The 24,600-nt window shown below is 36.5% G+C and overlaps 1 protein-coding gene across 1 annotated transcript in view; it reads right to left on the bottom strand.

Annotated features, from left to right (window-relative positions):
- Positions 1–24,600, bottom strand: part of LPCAT1 (lysophosphatidylcholine acyltransferase 1) — a 156,340-nt gene that overhangs the window by 10,209 nt on the left and 121,531 nt on the right. Inside the window, exons 10-13 of the mRNA XM_036741729.1 lie at positions 16,031–16,156; positions 11,303–11,456; positions 7,054–7,152; positions 1,956–2,097 (exon numbers count right to left, since the gene is read on the bottom strand). Coding sequence (XP_036597624.1) covers positions 1,956–2,097; positions 7,054–7,152; positions 11,303–11,456; positions 16,031–16,156 — 521 coding nt within the window. The remainder of the gene's footprint in view (positions 1–1,955; positions 2,098–7,053; positions 7,153–11,302; positions 11,457–16,030; positions 16,157–24,600) is intronic.

The following is a 24,600-nucleotide window of genomic DNA, read 5'->3' as shown; positions in this document are numbered from 1 at the left end:
TCTCAAACAAGAGAGGTGACAAGAAATGACCTAGAACTGGGAGATAACTCATGAGATGTATATCAGGAGGGAGAGACCAAGCCAAATGACCAACATGGAGCTGGAACTTTTAAAGTCTTTGATTGAATTCATGATGCCTAATATGCTTTTGTTCTTTAGCTAATTGGCCAGAGTTTAGAATAACTAGAGAAGAGAACTCTAATAAGAACTCACTCTGCACCTGTGTATATGTACTGGTTGGCTTCTACCGGACAATTATGAATTCAGGTAGCATCAATGGAATTATGAAGTGGATTACAGCAGTCAAAAACATCAATACAATTTTTTTTTCACTGCTGAAATGGCTTATAGCCAGTGACACCTTGTGGAAAACACTGAAACAGCTTTTGCTTGGAAATATTTCACAGTAATAACCTCGGTCCAAGTGTTCATCTTTTCAATGAGAGGAAAAGGAAGGAAGGGAATGAAGGAGAGAATCTGGAACTCAACATTTTTTTAAAAATGTTAATTTTTTTACATGTGGTTGGAAAAAATATTAAAAAATTAAAATAAAAAAAGAGAAATATTTAACAATAACTTTCTTTTTGAAAGATCAGCTGGCTAGTTTCTTTGGGAAAATAGCAATATCCTAGCCACTTGTTTGGGATTTTTTTGTTCCTGGATAGCTCATGCTCATGTTGTGTTAAAATTAGGACACCATCAATTTTAACATATAGAAAAGAAAGACACAAAGAAACCACTTTAGAAAACCTTCATGGAAACTGTTTAATTTTCTTTAGTGATAAGAAATTAACTAATAAATGGTGATGAGGATGTTGGTAGGTATTTTTCCTTCTGATAAACTTAGGTGGCCATAGGTAGATTTCTATACTTCCCAGTTCCCTAGTGAAATCTCTGACTACTTAGTCTAAACATAGTATTGTCTTAAATTTGTCATTTCCATGGGTTCTTCTAATGATAATATTATTTTGTGACATTCAAAAATAATGACATTAAGAATTAGAAAGCCTAGGACTTAGTTTCTGCTTAACAACTATTAATGTTTGGTGAGTTCTTGAAATGCTATGTTCCCTTGGTTTCTTCCATGTAAAATATGATACAGTTAACTCCTGACCATCTGCTCTGTGGACAATCTATAGTAACAAAACCTTAAAATCTCAAACTGGGCAATTTCTGCTGTCCAGCAAATTCTGGGGTCACTTCTGTTTGGATTTTTAGTTGCTATATGCTTAGGAGGAACCAAGTGTTAATTTTATTACATAACGAATAAAGTATAATTAGGAAGGTATATTTCAATTTTAAATATACTTGGCTTTTTGATTATCCACTGTTTTGCTTTTAACTGTTTTACTGGTCTCCTTCATGAGCACAGAAAACTGAATGTTGACAAGTTTTTTTAAAGTTATGTTAGATGGCACCAGGTAAATAAGTTTTCCTGGGTAGTAGGTATCACAAGTGATACATGAATTATGGGTATCATTTTGAGAACCATGACAGAAACTTAATAAAACTTTCCTTAGGTGTGACTAATGTCTCTCAAAATGTGGAGGAAACTAACTACCACTAGAATGAAAAATATCAAATAAAAATATACAAACAAGAGGCATCGAAGATCCTCAAAATCTTCTAATTCGTGACCTCAGGCACCTACCCTAAAGACTTGAATAAACTCAAAAGACACTAAGTTTCATACTAGCGTGTGTACGAGGAAATGGAAGAAGTTCCAGTTTCTCAAAGATAAGAGATGCAGAAAGGGGTAGACAGAACTCAAGGGGACCAGTCTCTGATAAAGTCTGGAAATCCCCCTATTATTCTTTTCTTTGGCAATTCTGTCAAGGATGAAAGATTTTCATAATTTTCTTTTTCTACATTTCTTGGATATTGCCAACAATGGACAATTTGTAATGTAGACTCCCTAAGACTGCCTGGAGTTTCAAAAATATTTTGAAACTTACCAAATGTGATCTTCTTCTTTTCTTCCTCATCTATAGCTCTAAAAAGATCAGTTACATTAAGCTCTGCAACACCTATGGCAGTCTTCAGAATGCAAGCCAAATCCTCTGCTTTTATGCTTCCATCTTCTTGTGATTCATACATCTGAAAAGGCACAATAAAACCTCATTCATTTATATCCTTCCCTTTCCCTCTGTTCAAATTCTATTTATCCCACATGTTCAAACATGTAAAAAAATGTGCATATGAAAATTAAAAACAACCAATTCAGCTCCCAGGCTCTCATTATCAGCTTGGGCTCCAACACTGAAGGTTGATACCATGGAGGTCTGGGTTAAATCTCCTCACACACTTCCTCCCAAATGCTAAACATTTATATTCATATTCAAGTTCCTATATTTCTTCATCCCAACTCCCCCTTCCCCTCCATAGCTCTCTCATTCCCTATCCAATGGTTCTTCTGAGTTCAGAAGTCAGATTTTTGTACAAGGAAGAAGCAAGGGGAAAGGAAGACAGGAATAAAGAGACCTCTAGACACTGCCCTCATGAGATCCCGAACCACACCCCCAGATCCTCTTTTGCATTGATTTCAACCTTAGAATGTATATTATAGGCACACACAGCAGTATTCTGGAGATGTGCTGCCAGTCTGCAAAGTGGCCAGGATGGCCAGGATTGTGGAAAAGAACTTGGTGGGGCTGGCTGGTAAGCAATGGCCCTGAAGGCAGCTACTACACAGAACAACCAAGTAGGTGCTGGGGAAGACAAAATGGTGGGAGGAATTCACTAGGCCAACATGCTCCTGCCACTCGTACCCTGAGAATCCTCTGCCTAGATACTAATGATGTTGTTGGCCAGCACCCACGACTTCAACAACCTAGCTACCTCCAGGTATACAATGACTGCAACTGGAATGCTCATACTGACCAGTCAGATAAGTACTCAAGCGACTCCCGATTACTTCTAGGATTGGATATACAATCCTGCTAGGTTTTAAAACCCTACTTACCTTTCCAGTCTCACATTTTACTCTCCTTTACCTACTCTGTGAGCCAGAGACACCGGCTTCCTTGCTGTTTCTCTCACAAGACTCCATCTCCCTAAGTCCCATACCTTGGTACTGCCCTTCATGGCTACAATTCTTTTCCTCCTTATCTCTGTCAGCTGGTTCAAATAAATGCCACCTTTTTCAAGAAGCCTAAGTCCCCTTTAATGGTACTGCCTTCCCTCTGAAATGATCTCCAATTTATCCTGTATATATCTCGTATGTACATAGCTGTTTGCATACTATCACTCCTATTAGATAGTGAGTTTTTTGAGGGCAGGGACTCTTCTTGCCTTTCTTGGTATTCTTAGCACAGTGCCTGACATATAGAAAATTCTTAATAAATTCTGGTTGCTGGATTGAATGCAAACTTCAAGAAGGCAGAAAACTACAGCTTATGCTTCTTTTATAAACCCCGTGGTGCTTGGTACAGAGCTGAGACTATACTAAGCACTTAACAGACCCTGACTGATCCAGATAACACCAATTCACACTTTGTGTTACAGCTAGATACTGATTAGTATGAATAATGAATCTTCTGCAGTGGTTGTTTGTATTCACATTTACCCTATTTGAAGTTATAATTATGTAAAATATAGTCCTTTGTTCCAGCGCAATGGAAATATCCAGTGCAAATTTAAATAATGTAGCCACTTCAGTGGATTTATCATGCACACTAATTGGGACCCAACTGTATTCTGGACAAATTATTGCCCTACATTTTGTGCTATTTTGGACACAGCATGGCCAAGAGACAAAAGACTAACAAGGCAAATCAATGATTTTAGCAATCAATGGTGCGGTCTTCCTAAGAGAATAAACTTTTACATTAAGAATAACTTCATCTTCAGCAAAATGAGGATAATAAAATTTGGCACTACCTGCTCCATGGGATTTTTGTGCAGAAAGTGCCACATAAAAGTGAAAATCTTAATTGTGGATTGTTATTATTATTATTGACATTAATAACAGTCATTGTTATTATGATTTTTTGGCAGATTTGAGCCATTGCCTTCTATGTTAATTTTCAAAGCCTCTTTCAGTAGGTTAATTTAATACTCAGTACCAGATAAGAGAGAAGTGGTTAGAAAGAAGCTTACATAAAAAAGGCCTGGGAATTTTAGGGGGCTTCAAGCTTGGTATGAGTCAAAAGCATGACGCTGTAACCACAAAAGCTAATGTACTCTTAGGCTGTGGTGTCTAAAAGAAGAGGGATAACATTGGACCTGTGTCCTGATCAGTTCACACATGGAGTACTGTCTTTAGTTTAGGCTGCACATTTTAGAAAGGTCATTTACAACACGGAGTGAACTCAGAGATTAATGTGAGGTGAATTCTTAAAATGCCATAGAGGTTGAAGGAATGGGAATATTTAACCGGGAGAAAATATAAGACTTGGGTTTTTTCTTCAAGTATCTAAATGGTTAGGATGTGGAAGAGCAGTGAGCCTTTCAATTTGGCCCTGGGGAGCAGAATTAGTGACATACAAGTATAACACAAAAGTTTACAGAGGGAAACTCTGTCTTGATATCATCAAAAACAAGAATAATTAGAAGTCCTTCTCACATAGAATTGACTGCCTTCACAAGTGATGGTGAGAGGCAGCTAGGTGGTGTAGTGGGTAGAGTACCAGCCCTGGAGTCAGGAGGAACTGAGTTCAAATTTGTACTCAGACACTTGACACTCACTGTGTGACCATGGGCAAGTCACTTAACCTGGATTGCCTTGGGTGGGGGGAGGAACAAGTGACGGTGAGTTCTTCCTCCCAGGTGGTCTTTAAGCAGAGGCTAGATGGTTACTTATTGAAGATACTGGAGAAGGAATTCTTATTTCAGGCACAGGTTTGACCAGATGACCTCTAGGGCTTCAATAGTGAGATTGTATGAGTCCTTCAACATTCAATGCTATGTGTTCAAAATATCACTTTAGTTTTCAGTTCAGAAAAGTCACATACTTAAAAAAATAACGTGTCTTTTCATGAAGCAAGAAAAAGGCACGAAGTGGAAAGCCTGGGTGCCAGCTACCGATTTGTTATGTGACCCCTGGATAAATCACTTTCCTTCTTACGCAGCTCAATGAAATAGGACATCGGAGTAGATTCTGTACGTGAAGGGTACACTCTAGTTTTAAAAATTCTATGAATCTGCCAATCTACAGAGACGTCATGGTGAATACAGTTTTGCATTTCATGTTTTAGTTCTAGAGAAATTTTAACTTCAACATATTGAAGTTCCCCCCAAAATAAAAATAAAGTTCAAATGGAACCAGGTAATGTAATTTCCCTTCACAAGGATGATAAACTAGCAAACTTGCATTTTATTTTAGGTTCTGTTACTAATTTTGTAAGATACCTGGAGGATAAATGAGGTAATATATTCTGTGCCCTGAGCTTTTCAGAAGAAATGCGTTCCATGAGCTTGAGGTATTGAACAAGTGCTATAGGTGTCTCTGGACAATGATGGTATGCCAAGGGCCGTGACATTCCTCTTATTCTTTCTAGGTTAAAAGTACAAACAGGTTATGCCACTGTTCTAGGCTTAGTTGTTCATTGTCTCCAATAGAAAGGTCCACATTTGGTGTGACTAAAGAAAGGAGGCAGAAAGATATTTTTTTTAAAACCTCCTTTACTAAAGTATCCATTGTTTTTCTGCATTCCTTTAAATTAATAATATTAGCTAATATTTATATACGGCTTTAGTGCCTTATACAAGTTACCTCACGTGATTGTTAAAACAAAAGCAGTCGCGACTATCATTCCCATTTATCACATGGGGAAATTGAGGCTGAGAGGTTAAATGAGTCACCCAGGGTCACTTAGCTAGCATGTAAGCGTCTGAGTCAGGATTCAAACTCAGGTCTTTCTGACTCCACTCTGTCTACGCTACCTTAGTATGGAAATGCCAGGCATACAATTTTGAGATAGAGCACCGTTAGTGATCTCACACTTTCTAGACATGGTACTTTGAAAGGCCATTGTTAACCATGTATAAACTTTTATAAACTGATGTAGAATGAAGTAAGGAGAGGCAAGAAAACAATGTGTACCCAGTCATCACCACAACGTAAATAGAAGGAACAACCACCAAAAATATAAATGGGAAGGGAAAAGCATTGTGTATGTGCCAGGTACTGTGCTAGGGGCTTCTTTCAAATACCATCTCATCTGATCCTCACAATAGCCTTCTGAGGTCGCTGCTATTACTGTCCCTATTTTACAGTTGAGGAAACTGAGACAGACAGAAGTTAAGTGACTTGCCCAGGGTCACAAAACTGCTATGTGTTGGAGACCAGATTTAAACTCAAGTGTTTCTGTTCTTCATCCACTGTGCCAAAGAAGAGTACATGAGAAGACACCACCCCCCATTCCTGTGTAGAGGTGGGAAGTTCATGCGTGTGGAACATTGCGTTTATTTTCACAATTTAAAAAAAATGTATCGGTCAGTTTTGCAAATATTTTTGTCTTCCTCTTTTTCTTTTTTTTTCCCTTAAAAAAATTTTTTTTGGTTATATGGGATGGCTCTCTAGAAGGAAGGAGGGAGAAACTGAAGTAATGTTAAAAACAAGATATTAATAGAAACATTGTAAACACTAGAGAAAGGCAATATTATTAAATGGTAAGAAGAGTTAGAAGATCTGACATAACAACTGTATTACTATGGGATTTTATTCATTCCCTTTGTATCAGTTCGCTAATATATTGAAAAGGTGACCGTGACAGTCCCACAATATCAGAGTTATGAATAACTACTATCAGCCTTGCAATTTCCTTGTGTTTTGGAGGGAAATTTACTTTGTGCTTGTCTTAGCCACTCTGGCTTTAAACCCCTGAAGGATATGTTTTGTGACTTTCCCTCTTAACTTGCAAAGTAGACACAATTTTATGGCTCTATGGCAATTAAATAAATATTAATACATAATACATATTCTAAAAGTCAAAGTTATGTTGCTTTACTCCTGGCTTGTGTTTGTAAAACATTCAGATTTTGGAAAAAAAAATGTGCCAAGTGCTTCACTTTTAATACACTTTGAATTCATATAAAAATGATACCACTTGCCTTAAAAGCCAGCTGAATTGTCTCCAAAGTCTTGGATGGTCTACATACTACAGATAAAGCAATGACATATTCCCGTAGGTCAATGTTACCGCTTTCATCCTGTAAAGAAAAGCAACCACGAGATTAGTGTTTCATCATGTCAGAATTTAAGAAATGATTAACATTATTAAAACTTAAAAACATCAACAGGCTATTCACAGAAAACAGCTTATACATATACATACATATGCATGTATATACTTAATAGTTAAAATTTAGTTGCTGAGAGATGACAATAGAGAGGTGACCTCCAAATTCAGGAGACTGGTCTTTAAATCAAGCTTCTAATATATGCTAGCGGTATGACTCTGGGCAAGTCCCCTCATTTCTCAGTGAACCCCGGACAAATCTCTAAGGTTATATATTACAGAGCAGGGGCTATCTTGCATTGGGTAGAGGGAGATTCTTCAGTGGCAGCTGCTTACACCAAAGATATCACATATTTGGTGCAAAATATTTTTTTAATTGTAATCAAGTAAAACTTTTGAACTAGCTATAGCACAATGGCTTTTAAAACAGAGCATGTACAAAGATCAGGAGGCTGATGAATCCAGTCAATCCAGACGCTGGGATAATGCCATAGCTCTGTCGCTTACTAGTTAGTGTGACCTTGAAAGAGCCACAAACTTTCTGGGCCTCAGTGTCCCCATCTGTAAAAGGGGGTTGGACTAGATAACTGCTAAGATCTTTTTCATCTCTAAACTTGTGCTTCTATGATTCTTTCCCCCAATAATCCCCTCCCCACACACACTTCAAAATGTCTCCTACATAGATAGTAGCATGAGACTGGAATTAGGTGGAAAGGAAATCATGGAGGGCTTTCAATGCCAGGCTGAGGAATTTGCATTTGATCAGTTAAAAGAGGTTAGGGATAGTTATTATAGAAAAGAGACTATTTAAGAGAATATAACTAACTTCAAACTTTTGAACGGCCATCACATAGAAGAAAGATTAGACTTGTTTTACTAGGCCTGAGGGCAGAGCTAACAGAACAGGTGTGAGCTGTGGAGAAGAAGGTTTCTGCTAAGAAAAAAAACAAACAACCTTAACAATGAAGGCATTCTAAAAAGGGAATGAGTTCTCTCAAGGAACAGCAAGTTAAAGAAGAACTTAAAATTGACATATATGTATACGATACATATAATAGGTAACATCACATATAATGTATGTGTACACATAAATACACACACACATATACATACACACATGTATGCTTATATAAGGATGATGTTGAGTTGCTTCAATTGTGTCTGATTCTTCATGATCCCCATCTGGAGTTTTCTTGGTAAAAATATTACAGTAGTTTGCTGTTTGCTTTTCCAGAGAATTTTACAGATGAGGAAATGGTGGTTAAGTGACTTGCCCAAATAGTAAGCTAATAAGTGTCTTAGGTCACATTTGAACTCAGGTCTTCCTGATTCCAGGCTCTGTGCTCTATTGACCGTGCCACACAATATGTGTGTGTATAAGTATATATGTATATGTGTGTGTGTGTGCACGTATGTATATATCTGTGTATGTGTGTGTCTGTGTGTGGAGCATTTATTAAGTGCTTAATACACGCCAGGTCCTGTAGAGAGATTGCAGAGGGTTTCAGGTAGGTCTTTCCCAATTCTAAGATGCTGTGATTATACAAACACTGCTGCAAAGTCCAGGGATGTTGGCAGCCATGTGCAGTGGAAAGACCATTACCACTTATTCAGTTGCTAGCTGTGTGACAGGAAAAATAACAACTTCTTTCTGCCTCAGTTTCCTCATCTATGAAATAAGAATATCTGTACTACCTATTTCATAAGCTTGTTTTGAGAATCCAATGAGAGAATGGATTCCACAAGTGCTTTGTAAAACTTGAAGTACACCTAGTGTATCATTTAAAATATCCCACTTTTTTGCTCTTTCCCCTCCTTATTGCTCTTCACCTAAATGTTTGGGTGAGTGATGAGAAAAAAAAAATTCCAAACAACCCAAAGTGCTTTTCACATTGAATTATGCTCCTCTGTTTTCTGAACTATGAGTATCCTTATTATTATTATTGAAGTTGAAAACAACTGAACAGAAGGTTGCTTCAATTTCTGATTGAAACACTAATTTTGTAAAAATGCAGTCATGTTATACTGCCCAAGAAGCGTGCAGCTCAATGGGCTTTTAAGACAGAAAGATAAATTTAAAGAAAACAAATGGATATGTAAAATGTATTTAAGAAATTGAATTTTACAGTATGTTTGATAGAGGTGAGTGTCAATTAAATTAAACAAGAACTTAAGAATCTACTATGTGTAAGACTGTGCTAGGTCAATACGGATTTAATCCAATGAAATGCCCACTCATAAAAATGACCCTGGGCTAGAAAGAAAAGGTAATATTTTATTCATTAAGTCAGGGATATGTAGGACACATCTTAGAGAGATTTTCATTTAAAAAAGTTGTTAGGAGAAAAAGTTTTGGTGTTTTAAGGGTGAAACTTCAGAAGCCAATCTGCCAGAACATCTCTCTCATTATTTTCCAAACTAAAGTTGTATACTTAAAAGTATTTCATTTTCCTATTTTTTCCTCCTTTGTGACTGCTCACCTAAACATCTGGAAGAGACAACAGGAAGACAAAACAAAACAAAAACCACCCTCCCCTAAATGTTCCAATCTCAAGGAAAAGGATGCAGTCCTTCCTTTGTGTTAATGCTCTGTTCCTCAGAACAACTAAAGCAAGCTCAACTAGTTGTTTTGTTCCTGGCAATGCCTTTCCTTCAAATGTCAGGGCAGAAGACAGTTCTATGTAGAGATAGCTCCCTTGGCTTCCAGACAGATTTCCTTGTCAGGGACAGACCCTCTATTACTTGCCTCTGCTAGAGATTTGACAGGCTTCGCTGAAAGAGGCATATGTGTCTCTTTCTCAATACTGTTTTGAATGTATGGTGATACTATATTTTAGTAGTGCTATGAAATAACACTAGTTCTGTAAATAAATTTATTTTTTCCTCTCCCTGGCATCTGATTTATTCTTTAAAAACTTTTCATTGATGTCTTTTTTATTTATATCACCTAAATTTCCCCCTGTATTCCTCCCATTTCCCCTCCCCAAACACTCTGCAAAAACGTGAGGAAAGATGTTGAAGAAACTTTTAATTGCTGAATATCGATCCAACTGACCTGCTAACATAATATTTCTTTAGCCATGAACACTGTTAGAAAGCCTTATAATACGAAAAAAAGAGATTTGACTGTGACTGGGAGGAAATTGCAGCTTTTCCCTAAGAGTGATAGCTTTTGATGTATCAATACTTAATAGGCAACACTGCATCTTCAAATGAATTTTCAATGGTGAGCAATTATTCAATATATTTAGCATTTACATGTGTGTCCTGATATCCCTTTCAAAGCAACTCAGTGATAATATAATCACAGCTGTAGTTATATCCCCTCCCCCAAACAAAACAAAAACAAAAGAATACAACACTATGTATTTTATTCCATAGTACCTAAAAGCTATCTTTTACACTACTGATATCTATTTTCAGGAGGATTTTGTCTAGATTAAAAAGTCTCAACAATACACTGAATTATACACTGCAAAAATTCATTAGTAAAACAAAAGAATGCTGCAAATTTATAGGAACACAGACTCAATCAAACACTTGGGGGTTGGGGAAGAGGAGTCAAACTGTTTATTAGTTTGTATCCTGTGCAACATGTGATCTTCTAACTAGCAAATCAACTATACTGTTACATTACATCATTTAACAGACACATTCAAATGATGCTTTCTTCATAAAGACTTCACTAATCTTCTCTCCACCATCTCCATGGCAAAGCAGGAAGTGATCTCATATCTCATGGTACTTTGTATATTCTCTCTCTCTCTCTCTCTCTCTCTCTCTCTCTCTCTCTCTCTCTCTCTCTCTCTCTCTCTCTCCCTCCCTCCCTCCCCATCCCCTCCCCCTCCAAACACATGTAAATTTCATGGCTTTTTAAAATTGTAATATATTTAATCTGTTTACCTATTGGATTGTAAGCACTGTGACGATGTGAACTATAATTTATTTTTGCACCTCTCTGACACCTAGTACAATGCATTAAACATCATAAATAATAAATGTTTAATGAATGAACAAGAAATAATACCAATAGGACCTACCACTATCATGTGTTTACTGACACACTAATCTACAAATTTTGGTGTTGGCATGCTTTTCTTTTGTGCTAATAGAGTTCTTACCTCATCAAACAGAGCAAACATGTCACCCAATGTATCAGAAACTGGGACTTCCATGTATGCAGCAAATTCTGAAAGACTAATTTTTTCTCCATTCTTCATCTTAGCACTTTCTGAATATCTATCCAGATCTTTTTCAAGTTTTTCTGGTTTTAACCTATATGCAAAAAGGGGAGAGATTTTGACAATAGAATTGCATGTTATTAATGAGTCGTCTAAACTTTGATTTAAAAATATCAAAAAATGGTTCATAATTCAATTAATAAAATATTCAGAATAAGTAATAAAGTTTTTTTACTAGAAGAAATGATAATTCTAATAATTTTGAGCCACCCCAAAATATGCCATTTAGTTGTTGATGTTGTTGTTGGTCCTTCTTTCTTGAAGAGGACCATGGCATCAGGAAGGCGATGCCATGACACGCAAGTGAATTGGATTTAAGTGAAAGAGGGCCATGTAAAGTCACCAGCCTCATTTTCTCTTCCAGAGCCATCTGGATCCAGTGGCAAGATACAGATCAGAATGACTGGAGATGACCCTGGATGCAGTGGGAGACCATGGACTTTTAAAGCTAAAGTCTTTCCCAGTTCTCAGTTTGATTGAGATGCCCATTCAGTGATTAAGGCTGGGTAAAGAAATGCGGCAAAGAAAGGCCTCTTTCACCTAGTCAAGAAAAAAAAAATCAATCTGAGAGGGAAAGACCCTCAGGGTTTCTGGCTAAAACAGAAACAATTGCTACCTACATTGACTGAGCAATCAGGGCCCAAAGAATGACCTTGTGAGTTTGACACTTCCTTCCTTCTTTCCATCCTTCCTCTCTCTCCTTTCTTTCTTCTCCCTCTGTCCATATAGGGTATCATACCTGTGGGTGTTCTGCCCAAAGGAATAACTCCTGGAACCTCACAAGATATCTTGGGGTTTATGGGCTAGATTTCTTTAAGGACCATGCCTTAAACCTAAATCACTCTGGCTTTTACTGCTCCTTAATAATTTTCTACCAAAGGTTGATCCTCTTCTCAGACTCTTGATTGATTTCAGTTTCTTGCACAATGGCACACAATTTTACTAAAGAAGTAACAAGTCAACAGTCCCCTCCCCAATGCCTTTTATTGGTTTTTGTACTCACAACAGTAATTTCAACCCATCCCCATCCCTAACTCTCCATTGAATCTTCCCTTGTGACAAAGGATATATAGTGTATAGTGACCACATCTGACACATATATGTTTTGTTCTAGGAGCCTCCTGCTATAACCAGGGATGTATGTCTTACTATGTGTTCTCTAGGATCTTCAATTACTCAGTATTCTACTTTTATTCATTGATGTTGTCGTATTTTACAATGTTCTCTTAGCTCTGTTTGTTCTATATTAGCCGAGAGAATTCTTCCTATGTTTCTGTGAATTCCTCATACTCATAATTTCTTAATACGCAATAATATTCTCTGATATTCATATGTCATCACTTTATCAGCTGTTCTTCAACTGATGAAGCACTATTTTGTTATTCATTTTTTGCTCCCACAAAGAGGGCTAATCTAAATATTTTGGCATATGTTGGAATTTTGTTTCTGCTTTTGACTTTCTTAGGGTAAGTATCCCATGGTGCGATTTGCTAAATTAAAGGGTATGGTCAGTTTAGTAAACTTTCTTGCATAATTCCAAATTGAAATCTAGAACTGTTTAGCCGCTTCACAGCCCCAACGTCACTATGCGTGTTTTCCTAAATCCCTTTTAACATTGACTATTTCCATCTTTTGTCCCCTTTGCCAATTTGCTTGGTGTGGGATAAAACTTCAGAGTTGTTTTAATTTGTACCTCTCTTAATATCAGTTATTTGGATCATTTTCCACATGATCATTTATAGTTTGCAATTCTTGTTTTGAAAACTGTTCAGTCCTTGACAATGTCCCTACTGAAGACTATATATTTGTGTTAATTACCTTATATATTTTAAGTATTCATTTTTAATCACTGCTGTTTTTTTTCTTTTCTTTTTTAACACTGCTGTTCAATAGTAGTTAATGTTGATGAATGATAAGCACTAGCTTCCATTAACCAAGACATTTGTTGTACTTGTTGTTGTTTAGTCATTTTCAGTCACGTCTGACTCTTTGTGACCCATTTTTGGGGATTTCTTGGCAAAGATACTGGAGTGCTTTGCCATTTCATTCTCCAGCTCATTTGAGGGATGTATAAAGATATATAATATCTCATGTATAATATGTGATCTTGAGCAAATCAATCAACCTGTCAGTGCTTCAAACAACTTTTTAGGGCTATAAATTGCACAACAGTATCCAGTATGCATTAGTAAAGGGAATTTCCTGAGATTTCCCTATACCAATGAAATCATATGTACAGACTTAAAATGAAGTTGGAATATTCACCTATAAAACTGGTGTCAAATACCAAAGATTTTGAGACTTCTCTGATGTAGGTAGGGAATTGGAATGTGAAAAACAATGCAGAATAAAGCTAATTCCTTCTTTTAATTGAAGAGTTATTAAAAGATAAGTAAGACTGGAATTTAGTTAGAATTACACAATTACTTTGTGGAAAAATTATTATGACTTATGATCAGTTATGGTGAATCAAATTTGGTTAACAAATATTTATTGAGTGCCTACTAGTGTGAAAACCAATTTGCTAGGTGTTACGGCTAATACAAAGATGAAAAAACGTGGTGTCACCCTCAAGAACCTTATAGTTTAGTATAAGAGAAAAAGACTATAAGGAAACCTTGTAAACAAGCTATTTTAACACAAGGCATAATGTCCTAAGTGCCAAAAGGAAAATTCACATTCAGAGAAGGGAGAGATCACACTTAGTTAAAGAGAAAAGGGGAGAATTCATAAAAAAAAAGTTGGCATTTTGAACAGGGTAGAATGAATAGGGCTAAAATAGATGGTGGTGTCAGGAGACGGCAGTGCAGTTAAAGGGAGCATGAATTTTCTACAGAGAGTTGAAAGAAGTTATTATAACTTATACACTGTTAGTTGTCATTTATTCCTTACTTAATAAGTTGTGGTGTCAAGAGAGACCTGAGTTCAAATCAAATATATTAGCTGTGTGATCTTGGGTAGATGACAGCATTTTCCTTGCAAGGTTTTTCAAGGGCCAAATGACATAATGTATGTAAGGCACTGCAAATCTTAAAGTGCTATATAAACATTAGTTATTTTTAGCAATAGTGTTATTAGTATTAATTCTTTAATCCTCAATACATGTTTATACTCAAAAGCAAGGCTCTGTTAAGCATGCTTAAGAGAGAGAAACAAGGAGGGAGGAAGGGAGGGAGGAGAGAGAGGGAGAAGATGGAAGGAAGCAAGGAAGAGAAGGGAAGAGAATATGACTTCGTAGAATAGAGTTCATTCTACTCTATTTTCCCCCTAAATGGCAAGGAATATATCCTTGAAACTTCATTAGTTCAGGGGACTAGGGATCAAGCCTTTGACATGGTTTCCCAATCACACAGGGAATAAAAAGAAGTCAGAATCTTTCAGATTTAATGGATACATATTGAAGTGCAGAGTAACTCCTGGGTGAGTATCCATTCCATGCTTTCATAAAGCAAAGCTTTCGTTAAGTGTCAGACTATGAGTGTCTCACTTCATTCTAATCTCAACCTTGAACCACCATATTGTCCTGAGTCAGGCCTCGCCCAGAATGTTGTAAGATCAGAAAAGCCTCATCTGGCTGTTACACCACCTTCTCATTTAACAGATTCCTTCTGTCTCCTGCAAAGACCCATGAATGGGGAAAAACACCCAAACATTTTTACACACTGAGGACCCAGCTGATTGCACAACAATACATTTCCCTCCTAAGGAATAACTGAAAGAAAACCAAAACTAGTTGGCAGCAAGGGAGCAGGGACTTAGTCTGCAAAGGGGTTGATGGGAGACATCATAGGACTGATCATGCAACAGAGTTCAGCTCTAGAAAGGGAGTATCATGCAAAGCCAGAGGAGCTGGAGAAAACATCAGAGCTAAATGAGCCTGGCATGGCTTCAGAGAAAAGTTGTCCCTTTGACACTGGTTCCCTTGAGAGGTGTTGCCATTACCTGGGCAACAGGTCATTTTGAAAATACAAAGAATTCATATCTTCATTGATCATTTACCATAATTCCACAATTTCTCAAATTTCTGCTAACCCAATATTTTATAAAAATGGGATTTTATGATTTTTACATTAAAATGAATGAAATTAGTTTTAAGTAATTTTATACTTAATAGAATGCAAGATCCTTGAGAATAGGGACTGTTAAAATTAGGACTGAGAGATGCTAATAGCATGAGCCTAAGAGACAATATTTTGAGGTTGGCTTAAGGCTCAGCTTGGGAAAGGCAGGAATTTTTGACTCAATTTACCTACCCAGAGTTTCTCTAGCCTGAAAGGTGTGCACAGACCAGTCCTAAACTCTTGAGTTGACTGCAAATTCTTTAGGGGCTGCTCCAACTCTAGAGGCTCTAAAGATACTTATCTGGATGTGGGTAAATATCTATTTTAGCATCTAAGAGAAGAAGGATGTTTCTTATATACAGACCAGCCTTTGAACTGGGCTGCACAGTCTGGGGAAAAGGGGGTAAGACTGGAATCAATGTCCTGGTATCCTTTTATTGTATCTTGAAATGCTAATTTCTGTGGATTAAATTTGTGGAAATAGTAATACTGGATAGCGGAAACATATCTAATTTTCTAATGAATAAAGAATAAGAACATCACTCACCCAAGGCTTCTCACAAGCTTGGCAAATTCTAAAAGGCAGGTGTTTGAAGGGAGACGAAGTTGTCCTTCAGCCAATGCCAGCTGGCAGTCTTCAAATGTGTAATCTGTTACGGAAACTCCCAAGGCCCTTTAAGAAAGAAGACTAGATAGAGTAAATGCAATTTTCCTTTTGACAGCTTATATATCAGAACTCCAGGATCTTGACTCTGCACAGCTGCCTATCTCTCAACAGTCATGTGCAAAAATTCAAAAGTAAAAGTAAATAGCTCACAAAATGGAAAAAGTAAAAGATGGAGAAATTTTAAAATAGAATAAATGATAAGTTCCTAGGTAGATTTTTTTTTTATTATAGCTTGCTCAAATCTCATATCTCACATTGAAAGAGCAGATCTTGCCATGAGCAGGACAAACACAAAGGAAACATGAATAAAATGAGGTTAAGTTTTAGAACAAAACTCAGGCATGGCATTGTGATAGGATACAGTCTAGATCTGTGATTTGATTGATGTAAGGAACTCCCAGGTGGGGAAACTCCTTCTACTAATTCAAGTCAGCACTTTTTCTGAAACTTATGTTCTTAAAGAATTGCCTAGAGCACTGAGAAATCAAAGAACTTGCCCAGGGTGACGTGGTCAGTAGGTATTGGAGGCAAGACTTGAATCCAGGTCTTCCTGGCTTCAAGACTGGCTCTCCATCCATTGCATCATGCTGCTCTCACAATGGGAAGAGTTACTAATAAACATTCAGAATTTTAAAAAATACACAGATATTTCTTTTAAGTGTTTGTCTATTTAAAAGTTTTAAATTAATTTTTTAAATTAACAAGTATTTATTTTCTCTCCATCTCAAATATGCACAGTCAAGCAAAATAAATTGACAGATTGGCCATGCCTAAAATGTGTATCTTATTCTATATGGGAAGGGGAGGGGGGGCATTAATCAGGGAATGACTAAACAGATCATGGTATGTGAATGTAGTGGTATACTGTTGTGTCATAAGAAATGATGAAATGGATAGTTCAGAGAAACCTGGGAAGACTTGTTTGAACTGATGCAGAGTGAAGTGAATAGAACCAGAAGAATGATTTATATAACAACAACAACATTGTTCAAACAAACAACTTTGGAAGACATAAGAACTCTTATCAACGTAATGACCAACCATGACTCCAGAGACTGATGATAAAGAATGCTACCTACCTCCTTACAGAGAGGTGATGAACTCAATGCACAGATGTTTATAAAATAAAGTTAACACAGTTGTGCCTCTCTCTCCTTTTGAATTGAGTCATCACTATATTAAACAAGGTATCCACAGTAAAACAGAAATCCTATTAGCTAGAACTTTTACTGGGGTCATGGATCACATACAATTCCCCATAAAAATGTCCCTAAAGGCCCATATCGTGGGATTGCCTCACAAGTGAAACCACCTATAAGGAAGTTGTTTCGTTGCTTCTGTGGCTACACTTCCTTCTGTGAGATGCAAAGAAATAAACCTTATAATAAATTCCAGCATTTGCTGAAAGCACGGTCCCAGTGTACCAACTACACACAATTCAACATAAAGCCAAATATCCATAGCTAGAAACAGCTTACTAGGTACAAAGATACAAATTTGCACAAAGGTACAAATCATGGTGCATTTAGGAGGCAAATTTATTATAAACATCACAGGAAGTATGTTTTACTAACAATGTGAGGTAAGGATAACAAGTTTAAAAATGAAAGCAATTAACTGTATGAGAAATTCTTCACTGGTACAATTATCTGGTTCAACATCAACATCGATGCAACAATGATCAATGGTGAATCTTTAAAAAAACCAAAGTAGCAAAAGGAAGTGTTAAAACAGCTAATGAAAAATGATAATCAAAACATTAATCTATGGAGCATAGAATATCTGTAGATAAATAATTCTTTGATTTAGCAAGCAACTTTTGATTATCCAAGGACTATTTATCCATTTGGAGGCCCCAGAGTCTCCTGGGACTTGTGGCCCCCTTTTCTTTCCCTAGTAGTCTGCCAGTTCATTAGAAATTCTGCCAGAAGATAGGTAAAGGGAATTATGTTTAAAATTAAACTAGGTGAATTTACTAAAAGTTGTTTTTTTAATTGTTTTTCAGCTATGCACTATATCTAGACTTCCTGAAATGCTCCTCTTTTTTTCAAGTCTGAGGAACAACCTCTTCCATGAAGTCTAACTCCTGAATTTTTTCAGTTGAAACGTACCTCTTAGTTCTCAAAATTTTTCCTAGCTTCCCTCTGCCCCCTGTATCTTTCCTTAATCCCTGATCATATTCTAATCTGTAGAAAGCTTTTGGGAATAGAGATATATGCTATATTCCTGCTATTAGCTTCCTGAGGAAAAGGGCTCTTACTATTTGCATTCCCTTAATAAATGTCTATGAGTATGAATGGGAACTATAGCTGTTTCTAGACACTTGCATAAACTTTTTTCGGCAAGCCTAGATCTTTGAAATAGAGCCAAGAGTTCTATCAGGAGGTAGATATCTTTTTTGCATGTATTAGCCTCCTGAGATGGTTTCTGCTATTACACCCACAATACTTACCACACAGTGACTACTTAAGCTATGCTGGCTTCTTCCAAATAGATTATTTTTTGTTCTGATCATTTTAAAGGGGCTAACAGACTACCTACCCCTTTAGATATTCAGGGTAAATGAAACCGTTGCCTCTTAAAGGCAGGTTTTTCCAAGGTGTTTCGGTAAAGGAAGAAGGAAGCATACTACTGCATAAAACAATTTAGTTAACATAACATATAAGAACTCTATACACCCACATACTTTAATCATTTCATAAACTATTCTAATGATTCATTTAAGGACTGGTATCAAACAACCATCTTTTCAAATGGTAGGATGAAGGGCAGGAAAAGTGAGAGGTTAATCAGAATTACTCTAATGATTTGGAAGATTTCTTAGGAACATAAACTTCTCATGGGGAACAGTTCTCAAATGAAAAGATATAAGGCTAGAGAATAACAGTCAAGTTCTGGCAAGATGCTTAAACAATTTAAATGATGAAGGGGTTAATAACCTTCTTGAAAAAGTTTGAAGAAGAAAAAAAAACAAATGAAACAACCTCTCAGTAAAGAAGAATGCATGCAACATGGCATATGTTGCTTTGCAATCAAATATAAAAGCTGAAAATGAGTAGGAAGTTGTCTCCTTGTCAGGTTCTCATGGTTAAGATTGATTTTATTCCAAGGAGTGGCAAATTAACATACCTAGGCTGTCATGGTTACAAACTGAAAAATGTTCAGGAGAATTTAGATTTATGGCATTTACACTTACAGGTGTCTATATTGAATCCCTAAAAATTTTTTTTGGGGAGGAGCAAGGAGAAATATTTCTGTCTCACAAATCTGAACACCTACACTGGTGTTGTGACAGGCACATTATATTTTAAAATATGGGTGAACTTGAAGAGAAAATTTTGAATAAATGTTTGTTGAATTGAATGACTACAAATGAGAGTGAAAACACTCCAAATTAACTCTGAAAGAATTTACAAGTCACCCAAAATCTGTTCTAGGCAGATGGTCTTGATACAATCAATGAACCTTAACAACAGATGACTCTGAATTTATTCTTTTTTCCCCCAAGGAAACAAATAGTACATTCACAGAACATATAACTGTCACTGAGGAATCTTCATTTGCAAATCTATGGCAATTTAATCTATAGCTAGTAACAATCCCTCTCCTTATTAACATTTTTTCCATCAAACTTAAAATAGTATCCATTATCAATTTCCCCCCAGTTAAAATGCCTATATCACATTATATACTAAAGAGATAAATGTCTCTGTCCTCAAGGGCTCGCAATCTATTTATGATGACAAGACAGTTAACTAAAATGTTATTAGTGCTACTACCCTGCATTTATATGGTGCCTTATAGTTTACGGTTTTCCTCACCATACTCTGTGAGATTGGAAAGGGAGATAGCATTATCTCCATTTTATAGATTAAGAAATGCACGCTTAAAAAGGAACTTGCCCAAAGAAGGGGAAGTAGAGCTGTATTCAAGCTCAGGTGTTCTGACAGCAAGTGCTGTATCCGCTGCCCCATATGACATAGGTAGTGCATGCTAAATGCCAATTAAGTCATACAGGACATAAGTATTCCAGTTGAGAAGAAAGACTAAAATCTGAGGGTTAAGGAAAGCTTCATGGGAGGGGTGAGACAAGCTGAGCTTTAAAGGACGGTTATCATTAAATTCACAAAGAAGATAGCCCAGGAGGCTATTCTTGTTTGGGAGATTGGTGTGTATATGATGAAATCTGGTTGGAGTAGCACTGTGTGGGATAAGGTCAAGAGAGATGGCTATAAAGATGTGTCGGGACCATATTGTGCAATATCTTGAACGCCAAGCTAATCAATCAAAAAACATTTATTAAGCACCTACTATGTGCCAGGTACTGTGCTAAATACTGGGAATACAAAGAGAGGAATGGTACAGCTAAGAATCCAAGAATGCATCTTGTCAGCAATGGAACCAAAATTCATTTTGTGTAGGGTAATAATACTATTAAAATGCTATTTTAGGAAGAAGACTGCAGTACTGGGTAGGATAGGTTGGAGCAGTATGGGTCTGGAGGTCAGAAAGAGATGATGGAAGGCCTAAAATATGATGATAACAGTAGGAACTGGAAGGAAGGGGTAGGTAACAGAGAAATTTCATGAAGAAAGAAATTATAGGACTCAATGAGTTAAATAAAGCACACAGGAGCCATAAGTTAACCAACTTGCTTATTTATCAGGAACCAGACTTAGTTCTTAACAAGGACAGAAAATCTAGGGAGATTTCAAAGAACTAGAAAAGTAACACACAATGATAGAATGTTAAAACTGGAAGAGAGACCATGGGGACTATTTCATCCATTCCTCTCATTTTTCAGCTGAGGAAACAGAACCAGACCTTTAAGTAATAAGCCCAAGTTCATACCACTAGTTAGCATAGTTGGGACTAAAACCATCTCCTGGAGTGTAAGTGTTAATTTCTGCTACATCATGCTGCTCTGTACGTTGCCCAAGACATTTTATATGGTAAGCTCCTGAAGAATAAGGGCTGTGTTTATTAATTCTTTGCATGGTGCATAATTAAATCTAACTACTTACTGTGTGACAAGGAATACAAATAAAGGAAGTTGAAGCCTGGAGACTGAATAACTTGCCTAACATCATGCTGTGAGGAAATTGAGATTGGAATGCCAGTCTCTTGATTCCTTAATCTAATGCTTAGCGACCTAACCAAGCGACCTCCTTTAAAAATATAAGGTAGAGAGCCAAGTTAGTGTGCAGACCTACACAAGTAAAGAATCATGATACTATGATACTAATCTAAAGAGATAGATGACTGACCAAAGAGCAATTTTTAAGCTCACTGCCTATAACTATGTACTTAGTAAGACCCACTTGATTCAGGGAAGGAACAATTAATTCCAGCAAACTCTAACTTCTTATTTCTAAACTCATGAACTACTACAAAAGGAATTACAAACAAAACAGCCTAAAATAAATTTATTCAGAATTCAAAGACATCTTCTTTCAAACTCTAAAGAACAATATAGTTATGTTAAGATTCATAGAAAGTCCTCTGGCATTTGAAGCCCTTTATAATCTTGTGCCTCCCTACCTTTCCAGTCTTTTTGTTGTACTTTACTCCCTTCCACATACTCTCCAATCCATTAACTCTGGCCTCCTTGCTCCTCCTTGCCCAAGACACTCTATCTCCTGACTACGGGGATTTTCAATGATTGTTCTCCATAACTGGAATTTTTTTCCTCCTCAGCTCCATCTTCTGACCTCCTTCAAGACTCATCTAAAATTCTGATCCCAATTCTATCCCAATCCCCATAATGCTAGTGGCTTTCCTCTGCGGATGATTAACAATCTGTCCTATCTCTTCTCTGGTCATAGTGGTTTGCATGTTGTCTCTTCCATTAAGCCGTGAGCTCCTTAAGGGAAGGAAATTTTTTTTTTTAAATCCTCAGCACTTAGCAGAGTCGTTGGCACATAGTAGGCACTTAATAAATGCTTGATGATTTGACAGAATTTATAGTAAATTTTAGTACATGTGAAATGGCTTTGTTTGTTCACATGTTATTACATTAGGTTTAAAAACATGTGAGATTTTCCTCTTTTATATACCGTTAGTAAGGGACCAGAGAACACAAAACGGTCAAATATAATTAACCTTAGGTATATCATTTGCACTGTGTTTTAGGGCAGTGGTGTCAAACAAATAGAATTAGGGGCACTGAGGTGTACCTAAGGATCTCTGCAGTTGCATTTAGGGTTAGAAAAACAAATATTATAATTATCAATGATTATTTTGTTAAATATTTCCCAATTACATTTTAGTCTGGTTCAGGCAAAGGGCAGCATGTTTGACATCTCTGTTATAGGAGATATCTTTCTCTTATTTTTCATTTGTCCCATGTTTGTGTTCCCTGTCTACCGTGGCTTAAAAAACAGCACATAAGTTTTCTTTTGCCATTTTGCTTCTGCCTGCCTCATCCAACCTAATTGTTTGCTTTTTTAGTCAACCAGTTACCTAGCTATGAAATTCTATGGAGGAGATGGTAATATTCTTGAGCATGATTTCAAATCCTTCTCAATAATAGAGTGCTAGCAACGGAAATCTCTTTATGAAATTTTGGGATATTATTGAACAATTCCATTGTTTCTTTTCAAAAACATGACATTACGATCAATTAATATAAAAAGACAATAAAAATAATTTCACTTAACGGGCAAGGGTTAAAATGGGAATATAAAAATATCTGAATTCAAAATATCCTTTCCTTTATACAGCTTTACTGTACTTCCCTGATATTCACATTTCTTGATATTCTTTGATCTTTCTACAGGACAGAGAATCATTGAATTTATGAGATAGAAGAAACGGAGTGTATCTGGTGATAAAGTGGGGACTAGGTAAAGTGATAAAGATGGGACTAGAACCCAGGTTTTCTGACTTCTAATCCAGTGTTCTTTCTAGTATATTACTTTGCCTTTGCTATATTAAGTAAAGTTGCCTTATATATCATCTGTTTATAACAGTTGCCCTATAGATTTTCTGTTAACAACTGATAATTGAGTTAACTGTATATTTAGAAAAGCTGCCTTCTACCCTACATTTTTTTTAAAAGAAAGTGGTATTTATATCACAGAATTTATTTGAAAAGATGAATTGGCTTGATTTCCCAAGTGGCCAATAAGTTACTTGAAGAAGTACCCCTATAAGCTCAGCTAGCCAGTGCACATTTGGTAACATCTTCCATTTGTGTACTTTAATTCTGCATTATGATGAAGCATCCTATTCAAGGTAGACCTTCCTGGGAGGGAAAGGGAGAAGGGAAAAGGAAAGAAGTACTAGAGGATGAGAGATAGACAAAGAAAAGAGGAGAATATTTGCCTTAACTATGCCCTTAGTGCCTGCTTTCTAGTAAATTTATAGACATACAGTGAGAATCACTTTCAAATTTTTAGTTCATGTATGTCACATGCCAACATAAATTACTTTAACTTAGTTTTTTTAAAAGACCTATAGAAATAGGGAATATATTAACTATAATGAGAATATGGAATTTATTTCAGAAAACCAGGACAATTTATCACTTAAGTAACAGCATCACTTAAGTAATAAGACTCTATAAAGTCCACATCTCAACATAATGGGGCTAGATTTGACTTACACAACTTCTCATCTTCAAAGCTATCCCACAATTTTAAAGCCACTCACTGTTTTAGGCGCTGCTTCTGCTAGTCTCTCCCGGTACTGCGGTGGGCCTAATTCGGAGGCAGCCCTTCCTGACAGTAAATATGAGAAGAGAAGCAAGGAGAAAAAAGGAGAAGGAAAAGGGAGAGGATGGGACATGGAAGGACGAAAGATGGTTAGAGAGGGGAGAGGGAGTCTTGAACTGAACTCTACTCATTGACCATAACAACTGAAGAACTTAATGACAGCAGGGACTGGGAAAATTTTCTAAATTTCTAACTGCATGCAGGCTCTAACCTTAATGTCACCAATAACATTACCAAAATCACCCTTGTAATACTATAAAAATATACATACAACTGTACAAAGCTGAGACAATTAATCTACAAATATTAATGGCCTTTGAATAAATTGATAAACTAATAAAAGCAAATTTTGATTTATGCATCCCACAATCCCAGACTTGCACTGGTGCTTAATGTTCTCCAAATGGCTCTTCCATCCTTCATAAAAAATGCAAATGATTTAATGTGAAAAACCTGAGTATGATTCTGACAACCAACAATGCTTTACATTTTGACACAAGATTCACTTGCTGTAATGTTGGAGACCAAGGATATATTTGTAGAAAAGTAAAACTAAATTACTCATCGTTCATCACTTTCTAGGAGCTTGATGTCACCATATCAGACTGACATGCTAATCATATAAACTGTTAGGTCCACTGAAATCTATGCCCCATTCTCAGAAAGGCAGTATGTCTTATTTTTCTTTTTGTATTAAATCCGTTTCCCCAAAGAATTAGGCTAAGCTTTCATTTT

Source organism: Trichosurus vulpecula, chromosome 1 (assembly GCF_011100635.1).
Source record: "Trichosurus vulpecula isolate mTriVul1 chromosome 1, mTriVul1.pri, whole genome shotgun sequence".
NCBI lineage: Eukaryota > Metazoa > Chordata > Mammalia > Diprotodontia > Phalangeridae > Trichosurus > Trichosurus vulpecula.
Note: the sequence above shows the minus strand (reverse complement) of the source record. Positions and strands in the feature narration are given on the sequence as shown.